Below are 19,080 nucleotides of genomic sequence, written 5' to 3'. Positions count from 1 at the left end.
TATATACACATACACACACACACACACACACACACACACACATATATATATATATATAATTCCATGTTTCTGCATTACGTATTGCATATTATATGTACTATATAGGTCTACACACATGCATTTACATCTATATTTTGGGGAGAGAATGAGAGAAAAAAACTATGAACTGATAATATCAATTATCTCTAGAAATCCTAACTCTTTATTTTATATTGATCGTGCATTATTGGGAAAAACAGAAGCAGAGTTGGGAAAAATAAGAAAGTTGAAAAATGCCATTAGTAAAGCAGAGGAAGTGTTGGGACAATTGGAGGAGCAGAATGAGCAAAAATACAGAGTCTGGACTAGAACATGTGTATGCAGCAGCCAAGGCACTTAGAAGTAAGTCAAATATAGATAGATATGTTATATGTGCCTCTAAGAAAACTTCCTACTAGGAAATTGTTTGTATATAGGGAAAGTTTGTATATTCATATAAAGTTCCATATGTATTTTTCTTTGTATTGTCTAAAAATATATTTAATTTGTGTTTAAAAGACATGTATGCATGAATAAAACAAATATTACTTAGGAAATGTATTTATTAAAAATCACAAGGAGGATAAAGTGGTTAGAAGTAATGTTTTTAAGATTGCTAAATACAGGTCTCTGCACTGTGTGTGTGTGTGTGTGTGTGTGTGTGTGTGTGTGTGTGTGTTGTCAATGCATTGGAAAATAATATTTTCAAAAACTGTAAATGCTTTCCAGAGTGCTCAAAATGTTTATGAGTTTATAAATGTAAATTTTTATCTTAGTCCTTTCTAGGCAAGCCATGTTCTTCCTTTGGTAACAAGAAGGTATTTAGGATATTGCCTTCAAGAGATTTCTAATCCTGACTTAAGATCTGGGAGTTTAGCAAAGGCTCCTAGCATTTTTGACACTTAAGTAAAATGTTTTTCATTAATGAATGTAAAATAGCCATTAGTAAAAAGGAAAGAGATCCTGGAGCAAGGACAAGATTAGAAAAACTACTACTCTTGACAGTCTTGTACCTTGAAATTTGTCATCTTTGTCTCTGGTAGGGTCTTAAAGTGGTACTGGGTCAAACAGGCAGGAAGGAGGGAATGTTTTAATGGAAAAATAGTGTTATCTAAGTGTATGTTGAATAGTGTTATTAAGAGTCATCTCTAATGCTGTGTGCTCCTAGTTCATCACTATTTAATGTGGTTGCCACAGTCCTACACACCCCAACCTGATTTGCAATGACTCTTTGGTGACTTAAAATTGTTTTATTCAAATTGGAGCATACAAGACTTCACTTTAGTACTCATTTTATTTTTCTAATTGCTGTTTACCTCTCTATCCACAATCACTTGAACAGATATCTGGAGCAGTAGACACAAAAAAAAGATCTGTTGAATGATAGATGCCTCTTTGTTTCTTCAGCATGTAGCTCCAAATAGTCCCTACATACAGTAGGTGTGTGTGTGTGCACTACTGACTTACAATATTCTGGCTTTCATGATATGTGATTTGTTTCCATTTTTGTTTATTGACATGTTTTCTATTGTCCATAGAGGAGAGCCCTGGATAAGGACTGCTCTGGGGAGCTCCAGGGGCAGTATTGGCTAAAAGATGAGCAGTGACTTAATGGTCTTCCAAATCCTTCACGGAATTATGGCCTGTGTTTTGCTTTTAAACAGGGGTGCATTACAAATGATTTGCATCAGTAAATCTGCAGAGAGCCAATTTTTCTGCCTTTCAAAGCTAATGTCCTGACCACACCTATATTTTTTAGTTCTTCTTTTCTAAGTGATGAATTATCTATTACCTTTTTGTCAGCTTTAAAATAGTGCAATCATTAAAGAAAGATGCAACTTTTCCTTGCTAAAAATGACACAAGCTAATCCAGTGCTGGACCTGAGGTCACTAACATCTCTAAAATGCATGTATCCCAGGTGCTGCCTCCTTTCCTCCTTCCCTGCTCACAGCCCTCAGGGACTGTAAGTCACTGGCTGACCATCAGATGCCCAAAGCACTGCCACTTGGCCTCCTCAGGGCATTTCCTTCTTCTCTTTCCTACATCAAAAGTCCTACCACTTTGTCTCAAGTGTTGCACCAGGCCGGGGACAATAAACCCAAATTAGGTTTAATTTAAGGTCAGGTTTAATGACTTGGTATAGCCATATGTTTGACAAAGCATAGTTTTCAAAATATTTTTTAAACTACACAGTAACAATTGAAAAAAAGTTTTAATAACCATGACCTTATTTTAATGTGTGTTAGAAAAATAACCACACTGAACAGATTCTATTTTAGGGTAACATTATTTTGGCAAAGGCTATTTTTTAAAAAACAATTTATTTATTTATTTATTTGTTTCATTTTATTTTTAGAGAGAGGGGAAAGGAGAAATAGAGGGAAAGAAACATCACTTTGTGGTTGCCTCTCACTCGCACCCCTAACTGGGGACCTGACCTACAACCTAGTAATGTGCCCTGACTGGGAATCGAACCAGTGACACTTGGCTCGCAGGCCGACGCTCAATCCACTGAGCCACAACAGCCAGGGCTGGCAAAGGTTATTTTTAAAGGAACAACACAGTAAAGAAAAGTATTAAATATGTGGTCTATGGCAATATATATATTATAGTTTGAGAAATAATACCATATTGTACCTTGTCCAATCACTTCCCAGATGACAGTTGTCATTTATCTAGCACTTAAGAAGTCTGGCACTTATGCTAGTTATTTTAAACACATCAGTCACCATCTTCACATTTTTTTCAAAGAAGTAAATAGGGCTATTATTACCATTTTATAAATAAAGATGTTGAAACGCTAAGTCTTTGTGCACAGTAACACGGGATAAGAAGTAGAAGTAGGTCGTCAACTCTGGTACCCCAATTACAAGTCACATTGTCTTCATGAAATTAAAGAAATATGAATGCCTCTACTTAGCTTGGTTTCTAACATGAGGCCTGGTGTGCTGGTTGTTCATAGTTTCCAAAAAGGAAAGATTAGTAGGTGAAAATGAAATGTTGGTGACCTTCACTAATACCCCTTTTTCTTATAAATTCAAATGGCTACACTGGAAGGTTAGCTGTGGGGCTTCCACGGTGTTTAGAGGACTTGTAGTAAGAGATGCACCTCCTTTCTGCGAAGACTTGCCAAGGCAGGCATTCTGTCAACTGGGAAGATTCTGCAACTGTCAGATCCAGAAGTTCTTAGCTGGTGTCCAGGAAGGTCTGCAGGACTCACACATGAGCTCCAGGGGATCCATGAACTCTGAAATTGTATGCATAGTTACATTAGTATGTGCGTATGTGTTTGTTTGTTTTTTCTTGGAATATTGCCTATTACCAGAACAGGATTAAAAACCACTGGCTTTGTCTTGATCCACCCTTCTACTGTTTAGGAGATTAAACAATCACCACTGGAGAAGCCTATATAATACAAATAGCCAAAGCCATAATTTTGAATGACACTCATGAAGACCTCATAAAGCTCATCTTTCTGTCTCTTCATGAAGTATCTAACTTTTAACAATGAGAGTAATTCTGGTACTGGAAAGAACTAAGCTTCTAGCCAAACAGACATTAATATTTCATTGTATCTTTCCAATGCCAACTTTCCAAAGTTTCCAGTGTGAGCTGATACACTTTTATGATGAGTAAAGTATCTGTGGCCAATGTGAGAAGGTCTTCTGCTTTATGATTTTAGCAAAATTAGTTGTTTGATAATCATTGTTCCTGTTGTTTGGTCTCAAGCATTTCTTGTCTCATTGGAAGAATTTTTAAGGACAAGAAAGAGGAACATGAGCCTGCTGGTTCATAACAATTTTCTGCAAATGTAAGGAACACAGCCTGGAGCTCATCTTCCCAGCAGTAGCCAATTCATTTCTCACCAGATCAAATCCATCTTGGGGTGCAGGTTATGGGAGACTTTATTCTCTGTTTTCACGGAGTGTGTGATTAATGATAAACACCTAAGATTTAAAATAGTTTGCCTTGGAACACATGTGATTTATTCTAATTCCCACATATGGTCAAGAAGCTATTCAGTGTCAGAAACACTTATACTCTAAACTGAGGGTCTTCCATTTCAAGTTAAATATTCAAGTGAAAAAGTAGCCTTTGACCAGAGTAATGTTCTGGGCCATTTCTCTGTTTCAGAGATATTTTTCCCTGTTGTATATTTTTGACTTGACATTTTTATTTGCATTTGCAGAAGTGCAGATAAATTCAACCTGCCCTTGTAGAATTTGACCTTTCTGTGTTGAACTTCCTATTCTTTTTAGGCGTCAACCTGCCATTCATCTGTTATTGAATCTAGAGCCAAAAGAAGGAAGTACCTTAAAATTTCAAAGATACTTACTACTGAGTTATCCTAAAAATACCTTGGGCAGAGTGTGCTGTTTGGCTCACTCACCACTGTATTCCTGGCACCCAGCCCCAGGAAAGTGCTAATAGAAAGCCTACATTTGCAGGATATGCACATATCCCTGGGTGAAAGCTAACCTAAGGGCTCAAGTATGCAGTTTACCTTCCCATTTCTGATTTCTGCTTTGCCTTAGACTTGACCTAGGAATTCTTCACTATCTTGTGAATTCTTAGTAATTTTTAAGATCATTTTATTTTATTTTTTGATTTATTGTTTTTCCATTACAGTTGTCGCACATTTTCCCCCACTGCTCCTCCCCACACCCAGCCCACCCCTTCTCCCACAGTCAATCCCCACCCCATTGTCCATGTCCGTGGGTTATTTATACTAGTTCCTTTACTAAACCCTTCCCCTACTTACCCCCCTTCTCTCACTCCTCCCCTCCCCCCTGGTAACTGTTAGTCTGTTCCTCGTTTACATGCCTCCGATTCAATTTTGCTCATTTGTTTGTGTTGTTCATTTGTTTCCTGTATTAGGTGATATCATATGGTACTTTCTTTCGTTGCCTGGCTTATTTCACCAAGCATAATTTTCTCTAGTTACATCCATGTTGTTGCAAATAGTAGGAGTTTCTTTTTTCTTTCTGCTGCATAGTATTCCATTGTGTAAATGTACCACAGGTTTTTGATCCACTCATCTACAGATGGGCACTTAGGCGGTTTCCAGCACTTGGCTATTGTAAACAGTGCTGCTATGAACATAGGGGTGCATAGGTTCTTTTGAATTAGGGTTTCAGGATTCTTCAAGTATAATCATAGCAATGGAATTGCTGGATCAAAAGACAGCTCCATTTTTAATTTTTTGAAGAAATTTCATACTGTTTTCTATAGTGGCTGTACCAGTCTGTATTCTTACCAACAGTTCAGTAGGGTTCCCATTTCTCCACATCCTGGACAGCATTTATTGTTTGTTGATTTGTTGATGATGGCCATTCTAACTGGTGTAAAGTGGTATCTCATTGTGGTTTTAATTGCATCTCTCTTATGGCTAGTAATGTTGAGCATTCTTTCATATGCCTATGGACCTTCTTTATGTCCTCTTTGGAGAAGTGTTTGTTCATGTCCTTTGCCCATTTTTTTATTTGGTTGTCTGTATTCCTGGTGTTGAGATGTATAAGTTCTTTATATATTTTGGAGATCAATCCCTTGTCTGAGGTATCATTGGCAAATGTGTTCTCCCATATGGTTGGTTCCCTTTTCATCTTGCTGAGGTTTTCTTTGGCTGAACAGAAACTCTTTAGTTTGATGTAGTCCCATTTGTTTATTCTTTCCTTTATTTCCCTGGCCTTAGGAGATATATTGGTGAAATTATTGCTATGTGGGATATCTGAAATTTTCCTGCCTATGTTTTCTTTTATGACTTTTATGGTGTCACAGCTTACATTTGTCTTTGACCCATCTTGAGTTTATTCTGGTGTGTGGTGTAACTTGGTGGGCTAGTTTCATTTTTTTGCATGTCCCTGTCCAGTTCTTTCAGCACCATTTGTGGAAGAGGCTCTTCTCATTCCATTCTATGTTCCTTACCCCTTTGTCAAATATTAGTTGTCCATATAGACTTGGGTTTATTTCTGGGCTCTCTATTCTGTTCCATTGATCTATATATCTGTTTTTAGACCAGTACCAGACTGTTTTGATTACAGTGGCTTTGTAGCATGGCTTAATATTCACAAATCATTAAATGTAATACACCACATAAACAAAATGAAAGATAAAAATCACATGATCATATCAATAGATGCTGAGAAGCATTTGATAAAGTACAACACCCATATATGATGAAAACATTCAGAAAAATGGGAATAGAGAGAACTGTACCTCAACATAGTAAAGGCCATATACGAGAAACCTGAAGCCAATAATCATATTCAATGGACAAAAACTTAAAGCATTCCCCCTGAGATCAGGAACAAAACAAGGATATCCACTCTCTCCACTCCTACTCAACATAGTGTTGGAAGTTCTAGCCACAGCTATCAGACAAGAAAAAGAAATAAAAGGCATCCAAATTGGAAAAGTGGAAGTGAAACTGTCATTATTTGCAGATGAAATGATAGTGTACATAGAAAACCCTGTAGACTCCACTAAAAAACTACTCAATCTAGTAAGTTAAATTGGCAAAATAGCAGCGTACAAAGTCAATGTTCAGAAATCAAAGATATTTCTATACATCAACATAAAATATCAGAGATAGAAACTAGGGAAAAAATTCCATTTATTATAGCAACAAGAAAATAAAGTACCTAGAAATAAACTTAACCAAAGAGGTAAAAGACCTGTACTGGGAAAACTATATAACACTGAAGGAAGAAATTAAAGAAGATACAAATAAATGGAAGCATGTACCATGTACATGGATGGGAAGAGTCAACATCATTAAAATGTCCATACTACCCAAAGCAATTCGTAGATTCAACACAATCCCTATTAATAATTTTTAAGATTTTGCTTTGCATAATTTCAGCTTGTTTTGAGAAAAGATTGACCTAGATAACTAGAAATGTGCTTCATTTTTTAAGAATGTAGTCATTGGATATGTGAGATTACAAATATTTTAAATTGTTTTCCTAAACACATGTTGGAAATCATCATATGCCCTATTATTATGAACACTCTTTTGTTTTGTTTTGAGAGCTCTGTAAAAGAGAGTATGGCATTCATACGTTGATGTTACAACTCATTACATTGACGTTACAAGTAATTGATACAGCATTCAAACAGTCTTACTTTTTCAAACTCTGTACAAAGTTCATTTTCTCAAACTTCTTTACAATAAAAATGCCATTGAATTTTTTTACATTAAAAAATTTTTCTCCTAGTCTAAAAAATTTTATTTTCCAACTTTCAGTAAATTCTTAAGTATATTTTCTTTGTATTTCCTAATGAACACAGCAGAAGTGCAGAATAACTTCAGGTTGGGTTTGAGTAGAGATTACGTGAGAAGTTGCCTTACGTGCTTGGTGTGGAACTTGGCAACATTCACATCTCTTCAGCACGTGAACCCTGAGGTGATCGTTTGTTTCTAAAGATGACCCTTAAATCTCGTGGAACCCTTTTTGAATCACCAATGACCTGATAGGTCTAGTTTAATATCTCTGATAAGCTTATTTTACTGTATTTCATATTTTTAATGATCTTTAGATACACGTATAGTTGACTGAAGATAATATACTGTTTTGAGACCATAATTAAAATTGGAGTTTTACTGTTTAAAGGTGTTTGACTGCAATAACTAGTGTGTACCACTTAATGTTTCACAGTGTTTCATTCATTTAGTTCTTAAAATGTTTGTGCAAAATTGTTATTGCCCCCATTATATAGCTGGGGAAACTGAGGCTTAAGTTGTAAGATTTTAACTGATAAACAAATATCCAATCCCAAATCGTTGACTCTAAAGGTCAACAGTATTGCTGATCTTTTAAAGTATTGTTATTATGAATATTTTAGTCAAATTGAAAACTATATTATTAGACCATATTAACCTAACAAGCTATACCCCGCACTGAGATTTACTGGGTGTGAATTGCTTGTCATATTTGTTTCAAAATAAATTATCACAGATCAAATTAAAGAGCCTTATAAACACTCCCTGATCCTTTTCCTCAGTTTGTCTCAAAAGAATTATCCACTATCTTGACTTTGATGATTAGTTTTCTTACAAATATTTTATACACTTACTATATATGATATATCCTTAAACAACATGGAGCGTTATTTTGCAGGTTTTTAAACTACAAAGAATATCTAAGTATTGTATATTGCTCTTTAAGAAGTTAAACAACTCTTTAAGGGATGGCTACTTAAGCAGATACATAATATTCCATTGCATGACTACAAAACAAGTAGCATTAAATGTATCTCCACAATGTATCCACTTTCTGGTTGATGTGAAGTTTTATTTCTCCTCTAATTTGGATAATACCATAATGTCTTTTTCATTTGTTAAAGATCTATTAATAACATCACATTTTTTCTATTACATTATTTGCTCTCTTGTGTAAGAAGAGTTATTTATATATTCTGGAGACTAATCATTTATTAGTTGTATCTATGAAACATGTCTTCTTATTAAAACTTCTTTTTAAATAAAAATATCTTCTTGTATGCAGTTTTAACTGTATTATTGGTGCTGGTGTTTTTTATTTATTTTTTTGCTAAGAACAGATGCATAACCAAAACTACCTTTCTACAAAGTCATAAAAACATCCTTCTATATTTTATTCTAAAAGTTTATTTTTTTCTTTTCATATTTATCATTAGTTCTTTTTTATTTTTTGTGTATTTTGTCTATTATTTCCATGAAAATACCTGACTTTCTTAGTGCCACTAAATGAATAATACACCCTATTCAAGAACAGTACATGGGTTTGTAATTCCATCTCAGTCTCATATATGTAGGTCTTTTCCTGGGATCTCTGTTCTACTTCTTATAGTGTCTATCCCTGCATGAATAGCATGCTGCCTCAATTACTGTAGAATTTTAATAAATTTTGGTATTTTAAAAGATAAGCCCACTTACAGTTCTTTTTGAAAATTTTATCTCATATAAATATTAAAATTATCATCAGTTACATACATACACATAATATCCTGTTGAGATTCTACTTTAAATTATATCAACTTTATAGGATGAATATGATATTTATAATAATGAACATTCCTGTGATGAACAGATGCTTTTACATGTACTGTAGGCAAATCGATCCATCTTTTTCTTTTTGTGCTCTGTTTAAGAACTATTCACCTAGTCTGAGCGATGTTAGCTTCTAGAAGCAATATCTTGTGCATTTCACGACCAATAATTTATCTCTTATTGATGTTAGAACTTTACTGAGATAAAATTCACATAGCGTAAAACCTATCACCCATTTAATGTATATAATTCAACATGTTTGTAGTCTCTTTATTAAGTTATGCAACCATCACCACAATATGATCTTAAAACATGAAACCCCGTACCCATTAGCAATTTCCTCTACCCCTAGTTAATTTCTATTCCACGCATCCCTCCTCCACCCCTGAAATATAATTAATTTATATTTTTATTTATTTGCATACTATTGAATTTCATATAAATAAATCATATAAGATCTTTAGTGATTAGATTCTTTCATTTAGTATATTTTCAAGGTTCATCTATGTTCTAGTATGTGTGAATAATTAATTACTTTTTAATGCCAACTAATATTCTATTGTATTGTACACCACATTTTATTATGTGTTCAGAGGATAGACATAATGCTATTATGAATATTCATGTACAGATTTTTGTGTGAATATGTGTTTCCATTTCTCCTGAGTGTATACACTGGAAACTCCTATGTGGCCATCTTGAGGACTTCATTTTCAAATTTTATGGTTGACAATAAATATTGTCAGTTATTTTATTTATATACCTAAGAGTTATATTGATGATATAGTAACTCTATATTTAACATTATGAGTTGCCAGACTGTTTTACAAAGCTCCTGCACCATTTTGCATCTCCACTAGAAATGTATGAGTGTTCCAATTTCTCCACATCCATACCAATGCTGGCTGAATTTTGTCTTTTTGATTATAGCCATCATAATGGGTGAGAAATTGTATCTCCTTAAAATTTTTCATTATTTTGAGAAACTTCGAATGTGCTTGTTGGTCACTTGTATATCTTTTTGATGACATCCTTTTTCAAACCTTTACTTATTTTTGAGTTATTTGTATTTCTATTATTTGTATATTGTGAATATAGACCTTTTCAGACGTGTGGTTTTTAAGTATTTCTTTTTCATTCTGTGATTTCCTTTTCACTTTATTAATGATACTTTCTTGCAGCACAAACATGATTAATATTTATATAGTCTTAATTATCATATTTTGTTGTTACTTGGGCTCTCAGTTTTGTGTCTGAAATCATTACCTAACCCTGAGTCCCAAATACTTACTTAAGATATTATAATTTAATGATGTTATACTTTTTTTCTATTACACTTAGGTCCATGCTCCATTTTGAGTAAATTTTGGTGTGTGGGTTAAGTAGGTGTCCACCTTCTTTTGTACAAAGACATACATAGAGTTGTGCACCATATTTTCGAAAAGACCATTTTTCTAATTGTATTTCCTAGCACTCTTATTGAAAGTCAATGGGCCATAAATGTATATGTTTATTACTCAACTATAATTGATGTTTGAATGAAGTCTAAAAGAGTCAAACTAATTTATATATGTATATCTAGTTCATCTGAATGAGCATAATTTAGTAAGAGACCATATTTTAGCTTTCAGTATTTTCTCGTTTTCATTGAATTTTATTCCTTTGGCTTATTACTTATATGTTTTATTTTTTAATTTATAAATGTTAGTTTTTACTGCTGGTACTTTTTGTTTTTGATTTTTAGTTCTACTGAGAGCAGCTACACTATAAACTTGCCTGCATGTTTTATGGTTTTCTACCTCTTTTTTCATACCTGGCAACTAGAGTTTTTGCATTGTGTTCCTGAAAATTTCTCTGAATTTCAAAACATTTGTGTTTTATTTGATCAGCCATTTCCAGGTGCTTCATTGCAGGAGCGTTTTGAAATGTTGCTGCCACGTTGCTGGACTCACAGCCCTGCTTATGTTTTTCTGTTCTGCTTCTCTCTCTTGCTGCTAAATTTCACCAGGAGGATTTTACATCTGTGCATTTTCCCCTCCAGACTTCATTTCAGTGGTCAAAGAAGAGTGCCATATTCCAAAATATATGCTTGGTATTCCAGTTAACTTGTGATATTTGATAACATTGAATTAGATCAGAGACTGCTTTCTCTTTTGGAATAAGAGGAGCTCCTGCCTCCTGTTTTCTCCTTCACAATGTTAAAGGTGCTTACTCGGGTAGAAGTAAAACAGATCTCAATTGTCACAGTATTTTTCTGAAAAGAGCTTTGGAGCACAGTAGAGTGTGAATTCAACTGCCAGATATTTGTGTATCATTATTTACAGAAATAAAAATCTTAACCAGGGTTCACTGAAAGATTTGAAAGATCTTAGAAAACAGCCTCTGGAGAAACATTTGGGGAAAAGAAGAGCATCATGGGATGCCAGCGCTATAAGGGCCTTTGTTTGCAATAACACCCACACTTTGTTTCATGGTAGGGAATTGAGCAATGGGGAGGAAAAGTTTGTCGTGTAAGGACACTTCAGCCAGGATAGAAGCAGGAGTAAAAAATCCAGGTTCCTTAATTTCCATCTTTTTTCTTTTTTATTTCCTCTCGTGACATTTTCCAAACTGGTAAGTTATCCCCCAGTAGTTGTATTGAGAATTTTGGTGAATGAAACCATAAGCCTTCCTTTCTTCATACAGTATGTCATAAGATTTCTTTTTTAAATCAACCTTTTAGTATTTTGAACCAGTTATTTGATGTCATCTAATTCATAAACCTTACTGTGACAGGATGCTCTAGGACGACTGAAATGATCCATGCCTCCCGGTATTTAGACTGGTTTCTTTCACTTGGCAGCTCAGTCATTTTTAAAGCTCTTAAAAGTTTAATGTGATTTAAAAATAAGCCATGAATATGTGAATGCTGTGAAGTTATCAGGCGACAGGAAGAACAAGCATCTTAAGTTCTACTTGTTCCCGAGTGTCCCTAACCTTCTAAAAGCCTTCTTCCCAGGAGAGTGAAACTCAAGAATTAGATGGAGGTCAAGATTGCCATGAGGTCTGGAATGCCTCTGTGCTTTGTTATTGTCTTGTTTTGTTTCAATATATATCCTATTTTGAAGCTACTTCTTGGAGCAAACAGCTTTGCCTCATAAATTACATATCTTGCAAGCTGGTGAGGCTGCAGAATCCATTTGCACCTGCTGCTAGGTCAAGGGAGGGGGTGATGGTTTGTTTCCTCCTGTGCATTCCCAAAGAGCGTAAACAGTGAGAGAGAAGAGGCACAGCCCTGCTTCTTCAAACCCTCATTCCTTCATCTGGGGGTTCCAGAGAGCCACACAGCTTGCACACCCACTGAGTGCCAAGTAAAAGCAAAATGAAGCACGTTACTATGGAAATCCCAGATGGGACAGGTTGCTCTTTGGTTCCTACCAGAGAAGAAGCTTTACGTCTGATTTTGGGATTCTGCTTTCAGCCCACCTTGCTGTGCCACTGGAAGAACAATCGGTCAGCAATCTCTCTCTTCTATGCCCCAAGCCCCCCGTACTCCATTATCCTGCTGGGCCTCAGAAGGAGCCTTCCCTGGTTCTCTGACAAGGCACTGTTTGGGTTCTTTCGTGATGTACTATTTTGTGAATATGAAAACATTTTAATTTTTCAGAGTCAGCGTGGCATTCCTTTTGAACAGTAAGGAGATCCCATAGGGGAGGACTTGAGAAAATGTCACAAGCTGTCTCTGGGACAAAAGGAAATCAGTACCTTATTAATTGTAAATTGATTGAATTCCACTGTCAGTGATGATTTTTAATCAGTAGTTTGCCACATATAGGAAATACACACAGTAATGCAGAACAAGAGTCAGGTACAGGGAGTAAAATTAAAATAGCAATAACCTCAAATTGAACACAAGGACACATTAAAACATGATGCTCAAGTGCTGTGTTTCAAATCAGAATACCTAGATTGTAATTCACACTCTACATCTTATTGGCTCACTGAACTTGGACACTGTTGTCTTATATAAGTAGCTGGACTCGTGATAGAGCTGACATATTAGGTTCTTATAAACATTAAATTAGTTGATATCTATAATTGCTTGGCTAAATGCTTAGCATCTAGAAAACCTTAATTAATGTTAGCTCTAGTTATGACTATTGAATCATTTAAATATATATATACATATACACATATACACATATATATCAGTAGCTAGTGGTACTACATTAGAAAGCCAATTCAGCAAATGTGTCATGTTTATAAAAATTTTAATAATTTTATTAAAGATTTTGTATTTCCATAAGCAGCAACTTTAGTGGTAACCATGACAGCGATATCAAATGTATTATGCTTTCCAGAGCCCTTTGGTATATATTTCAGCAATAGTTGCAAATGTAGAGAATGTAAAAACCTTTCCATCTATTTTAAAGTTGGCCTCAATTTCAGCATCTGTGAAATGGGAGAAACAGTATTCCTCTATGTTTTTGTGAGTATGTTAATATATGCAAAGTATTTTAAAAAGTACTTGGTTTCTGCTCAGCTTATGTTTGTGTTATTCTTTAAATATTATTTTATTAGTTATTTTCTTAAGTAGCAGTTTTTCTCTCCCAGATTGTAATAGGAGATGAAATATAATCACTTAGAGATTCTTCTGTAGGATAAGAGAACTCCAGGGTTACTGATTTAGAGACGATTTGTAGGGTTGATAAGGAGGCAATAAAACCAGCTGGGTTGTTATCAGCAGTGAAGGCCACACCTATATAGCACTGAGGTCATATTTTTTTTATCCCTAAGGCTCATAATTAATTATTATTTGCAAAGAGAAATTGTGCATAGTAATTACATTTCTGGCATATTTCAAGTTAAGTTAGGTATACTAAAATATATATGTATTGATATACTTTGTTATTTCCCAGGACACTTAGAAAATTAAAACATCCTGCTTCCATAAGTACTATTTTAAAATCCAAAATGTCTCTGAGATAAAAAAACAAATACAATTTTCATTAATTCAGCAGCATTTACTAAATTTCCACCCAAGTGTGGACTTTCTTCGGACCCACAGCATATGGCGTGTTTCCTGTTGGTTTGTTTTTAATAGGGGTTGTTTTTGTTGTTCTATATGTGTGATTTTCTTCACAAAACTTTCTCATTTGTCTGAAATGAAAACACCATTTCCTCCTTTTCCCTTAAAGATCATCAAAGGAAGATACAGAAACACAAAACATACACCACCATTGGAAAGTAATAAAAATGAATTATATTATTTAGAGATTTGGTGGGATAAGATTAATGAACACAAGCCTGGAACACAGACACTTGGCCTTATTAGCTGAAACCAGTGTGATCACCACCAAAATTACAGAGAAGAGGTGTACACATCTGGACCATTCTTTGTCCTCATTACTAGGCTGCAGGCCTCATGGTAAAGGAAACAAAGCATCCACTGTGCTCCTCGGTAGTCACAGTCTTCTGAGCAAGCCAGAGTCATGCCCTGATCCTTCACCCTGCCTCATCTGTGCCTCTCTGTCTCTCTAAATCCCAACAGAAACAGAAATACCCAGTAAATGGACATGGCAATAATTAGTTGCATTCTGAATACAAACCTTTGGGTAAAAGGAGTATTGTGTGTGGGAGCAGATACTGGCAGCACCTGAGACCTATGTGTATTGGAAAGAATATAGTTTCTCATGCCATATACTATGATAAAATAAGTCACTTGTTTAAACCATAGACCAGGAATTAGTAATCAAGAAGTTTCCACCTGTACAGAGCCATGTTCCATGAAATCTGATGACACCAGAAATCAGTTCAGTGCCTGTACACAGCAAGGTCTGTTCTAAGTCAAGATCAACATACTACTAAAGATGAAAATAAGCATTCTTTGTGAATCACCAATTTTTTTTCTGTTAGGTTCATACCTAATAGCAATGCATGCACATGTGTGCACTGCAAAATATAGATAAATGTTTATTATAGCTTTATTTGTAATAGCCAACAGAATCATAATAATTGAAGTGTTGGTGAATGAACTATGAACATTCCACAAATATATTTTAATAGGAAACATTTTTGTAATATTTGGTATTCCCATATATAGAAATTAGATTTAGGTCAAAGGAAGATTGCAGCAATGGGGAAACAGATTTTTGCTACAGAGTATAGGAACAGTTGGGTAAGCACATGGATATAATAAATAATATATGACTCCTACCACACATCTTATGCAACGAAGTCAATTCCAGTAGACTTTGAATCTAAATGTTAAAGGACAAACAATAAATCTTCTAGAAGATAATGGAGGAAAAAAATTTTAATGACCTAGGAATAAGAAGAGATTTTTTAAACAGAAACAAAAATGCAAACCATGAGAAAATATCTTACTGCATTAAAATTAAGTACTTCTGTATATTTCAGAACATCATATAATTGTGTAGAGTTCAGCCACAGACAGACATTTGAAAATGAATATATATGAATGTCAAAGAGATTACCTAAAATGTTTATAGATAAATAGAAAATGCATCAGGCATCATGAAAGTGCAAATTAAATACCAATAAATTATGATTAAGCACTACTTCACTAAAATGACTAAAAACAATTTTTAAAAAGACTAAAAAAGTTATAGAGCAAGGGAAATTTAATTACTACTGGTGGAGATTTAAACAGATTTAGAATGTTTGGCATTACCTACTAAAGTTGAGCATTTCCTATGAATTAGCAAATTTTCTCCTAGGTTTACAGATTTGATAGAAATGGACGCATGTGTGTTTTTTAAGATACACACACAAATGTTTATTATAGCTTTATTTGTAATAGTTAATAATGGAAACAGCCCAAATATCTAATACAATTAGTGGAAAGCATAAATAAGTTTTGTTGTACTCATATGATATAGCAAAAAGATGAACTACAAATATATAAAAATTAGGAATGGATTTCATGCTCATAATATTACATGAAAGCAGCTGGACACAAAATATTGTTCATTGTATATTTGCATTTACATAAAGTTTGATAGCAGACGGTATTCCATGCAGTGTTTAAGGATATGACCTTTGGTGATAAAACTAAGAAGGTGGGAAAGCAGTGCCATGCACGATAGGATTTGATTACATTGAGGAAGGGGAATGTGGAGAGCATCATGCTTGAGAAGATGTGAGGAAGGGCTTCTGCAGGAGTTGGTGAAGTTCTGTTTCTGGACTCAAGTAAGAATTATAAGATAGCTCTCCAAAAGTTAGGAATTTTTAAATGTGAAAAATATCTTTATGGGAAAAATGGAATAGAGAGTTGGTGTAGATGTTCAAGTAGTTTGACGGGAAATATGAAGCAAGAAGGTCAACATGTGCACCAGCTAGAACATGGACCTGGAGTCGGAATAAGATTTAAGTCCTGGCTCTTCAGTATACCAGTAAAGCCCCCACTCTGGTGATCAATAAGGCTGATTTTATTAAAGTTGCAGCAAATAAGGATACCATCTGGATAGACTTAGTAGTGTTTTTTTTTTTTAAAGGTGAAGCTAGGAGTTTTCAAACAGTTCCAGGACCTGCATTGAAAGATTTTAAGTCTCACAGGCAGAAATTTGGTAGAAAATTAGGCAGATTCTGTGAAAAATAGCTGAAGTAAATGAGCACAGCAAGGTTAGGGCCTTAAGGCAGTGTTGATAAGTAAGCTGTTTTAGTTGGATCATAGTCTAATGTCCTGGCAGCAAGTATTTCTTAGAGCAAGCAGCTCAGGAATTGTTTGGTTTATTGTTGTTAAACATAGCTTTAGGAAAATAATGTCTGGTCTGAATATTGTTTAATATAGGAAAATAATGTTGGTTTCAGTTATCAGTACTTATATATTTTTAAGCCATAGTATCTTTATCTTTGAAATGCAAGATGTGAGTATTAAATAAGTTAAAATATATAAAGCACTTATATCTGGGCTTACAGTTGAGTAAATACTCAACATATGTTAGCTGGTATTATTTTTTTACAAAGCTTTATTGAATACAACGTTCATTTTGATGTCAGCATCAGAGAATCTATGGTCTGGTATTAGATTTTCTAATTTCAAATCCTGTTGCATTACTTCCTAGCTTGTCTTCCACAGTAAACTAAAAAAATTTTAAATCATCTTTTCCCATCTTAGAATATAAAAACACGTTTTTTTAAATATTATATTGCCATTATCCAAACAGAATTGACTAAAACCAAAATGTGTGTGCTTGTCTGACCCACACTATTAACCATCAGTGTTTTATTTGCAGAATGACATGAATTACATAGCATCCAGTGGGCTTCTATTTAAAGATGGCAAAAAACGGATTGATTACATTCTGGTTTACAGAAAGTCAAATATACAATATGACAAAAGAAACACATTTGAAAAGAACCTCAGAGCAGAAGGCTTGATGTTGGAAAAGGAGGTAGGTGTTTTAATAATATTAATTATGTGGTATAATATGCTGGAAAAGAGATGGTCTTTTATGTTTTAGTATGGAAAGTATGTAGCACATGGCTTTATAAAATGTGCAGCTATTTTCTCCCAAATGAAAAAGAAATACATACTATGTATAGTCCCACTTAAATATGTATTCCTTTTTACTCTCTACATTTTTATAAATTTAAATATTTTCACAGGGCATAACTATCTTTACATTTTTTAAGTGGAAGAAGGAATAATTATACCAATGTAAAGTGCAAAAGCCTATGAAAAGAAAAACAAAATGTTGAAAAGGAGAGTTCCCCAAACTGTTAATACCTGGGTTTAATATTGGAACTATAAGCGATTTTCTTCTTAATCCTTTTTCTTTTATGCTGTTTTAAAGACTATTTTTAAAACAGTTTAGGATCACAGCACAGTTGAAATGAAGATACAGACATTTTGTATGTACCCTGACCCCTACACATGCATAGCTTCCCCCATTCTCAACATCTCCTACCAAAGCAGTACGTCTGTTACTGTTGATAAACCTACATTGATACATCATCATTATCACTCAGAGTCCATAGTTCACATTAATGTTCCCTTCCGATGTACATTCTCTGGGTTTGGACAAGTGTGGAAAATGTATCCACATTACAGGATTATACAGAGCATTTTACTCTTCTAAAGGTTGTCTGTGTCCCACCTGTGCATCTCTCTGATACCGCCAGCCTCAGATCTTTTTCTCTCTGCATAGTTTTGCCTTTTCCAGAGTGTCATATAGTGGAATCACAGTGTGTGTAGCCTTTTCAGATTGGCATTTTTCACAGAGAAGTATCCATTTAAGTTTTATAGCTCCTTTCTTGTAAGTGTGGAATACTATTTCATTGTCTGGAGGTGCCATGGTTTATTTTTCCATCATTGTACTGAAGGACACCTTGGTTGCTTCCATGTTTTGGCAATTATGAATAAAGCATCTATTATACATCTTATGGGTAAATACCAACGATTGAATTGCTGGACCATATGGTTAGAGTATGTTCAGTTTTGTGAAAAACCTCCAAACTGCCTTCCAAGATGGCTGTACTATTTTGCCTCTCCACCAGCAATGGATGAGATTTCCTATTGCTTCATGTCCTCGGCAGCACTTGCTCTTGTCAGTATTCTGGATGTCGGCCTTTGTAATAGTTCTGTAGTGTAATGGTGTTTTATTTATTTTATTTTTGTTTTCCTGAAGACAGTGGATGTGGAGCAGATTTTCATATGCTTATTTGCCATCTATGTATCTTCTTTGATAAGGTGTCTGTTAAGATCTTTGGCCCAATTATTAATTGGGTTCCTTTTTTTCAATTGTTAGGTTTTAAGAGTTCTTCATGTATTTTGGATAGCGATGCTTTATCAGGTGTGTCTTATACAAATATTTTCTCCCAGATCTGTGGCTTGTCTTCTCATCCTCAGCTCTGTATTTTGCAGAGGAGAAGGTTTTAATTTTAATGAAGTCTAGTGTTATAATTATTTCTTTACTGAACTGCACACTTGGTGTTATATCTTAAAATAATTACCATATTCAAGGTCATATAAGTTTTCTCCTGTATTTTTTTCCCTAGGAGTTTTATAGTTTTTTGTTTTTAGTTA

The 19,080-nt window shown here is 34.5% G+C and overlaps 1 protein-coding gene across 1 annotated transcript in view; it reads left to right on the top strand.

Annotated features, from left to right (window-relative positions):
* ANO3 (anoctamin 3) overlaps positions 1-19,080 on the top strand; it is a 284,046-nt gene that overhangs the window by 169,876 nt on the left and 95,090 nt on the right. Inside the window, exon 6 of the mRNA XM_090263144.1 lies at positions 17,288-17,446. Coding sequence (XP_090119270.1) covers positions 17,288-17,446 — 159 coding nt within the window. The remainder of the gene's footprint in view (positions 1-17,287; positions 17,447-19,080) is intronic.

This window comes from Furipterus horrens, unplaced genomic scaffold, assembly GCF_987537825.1.
Source record: "Furipterus horrens unplaced genomic scaffold, mFurHor1.1.pri manual_scaffold_2, whole genome shotgun sequence".
In the NCBI taxonomy this organism is placed as follows: domain Eukaryota; kingdom Metazoa; phylum Chordata; class Mammalia; order Chiroptera; family Furipteridae; genus Furipterus; species Furipterus horrens.
Note: the sequence above shows the minus strand (reverse complement) of the source record. Positions and strands in the feature narration are given on the sequence as shown.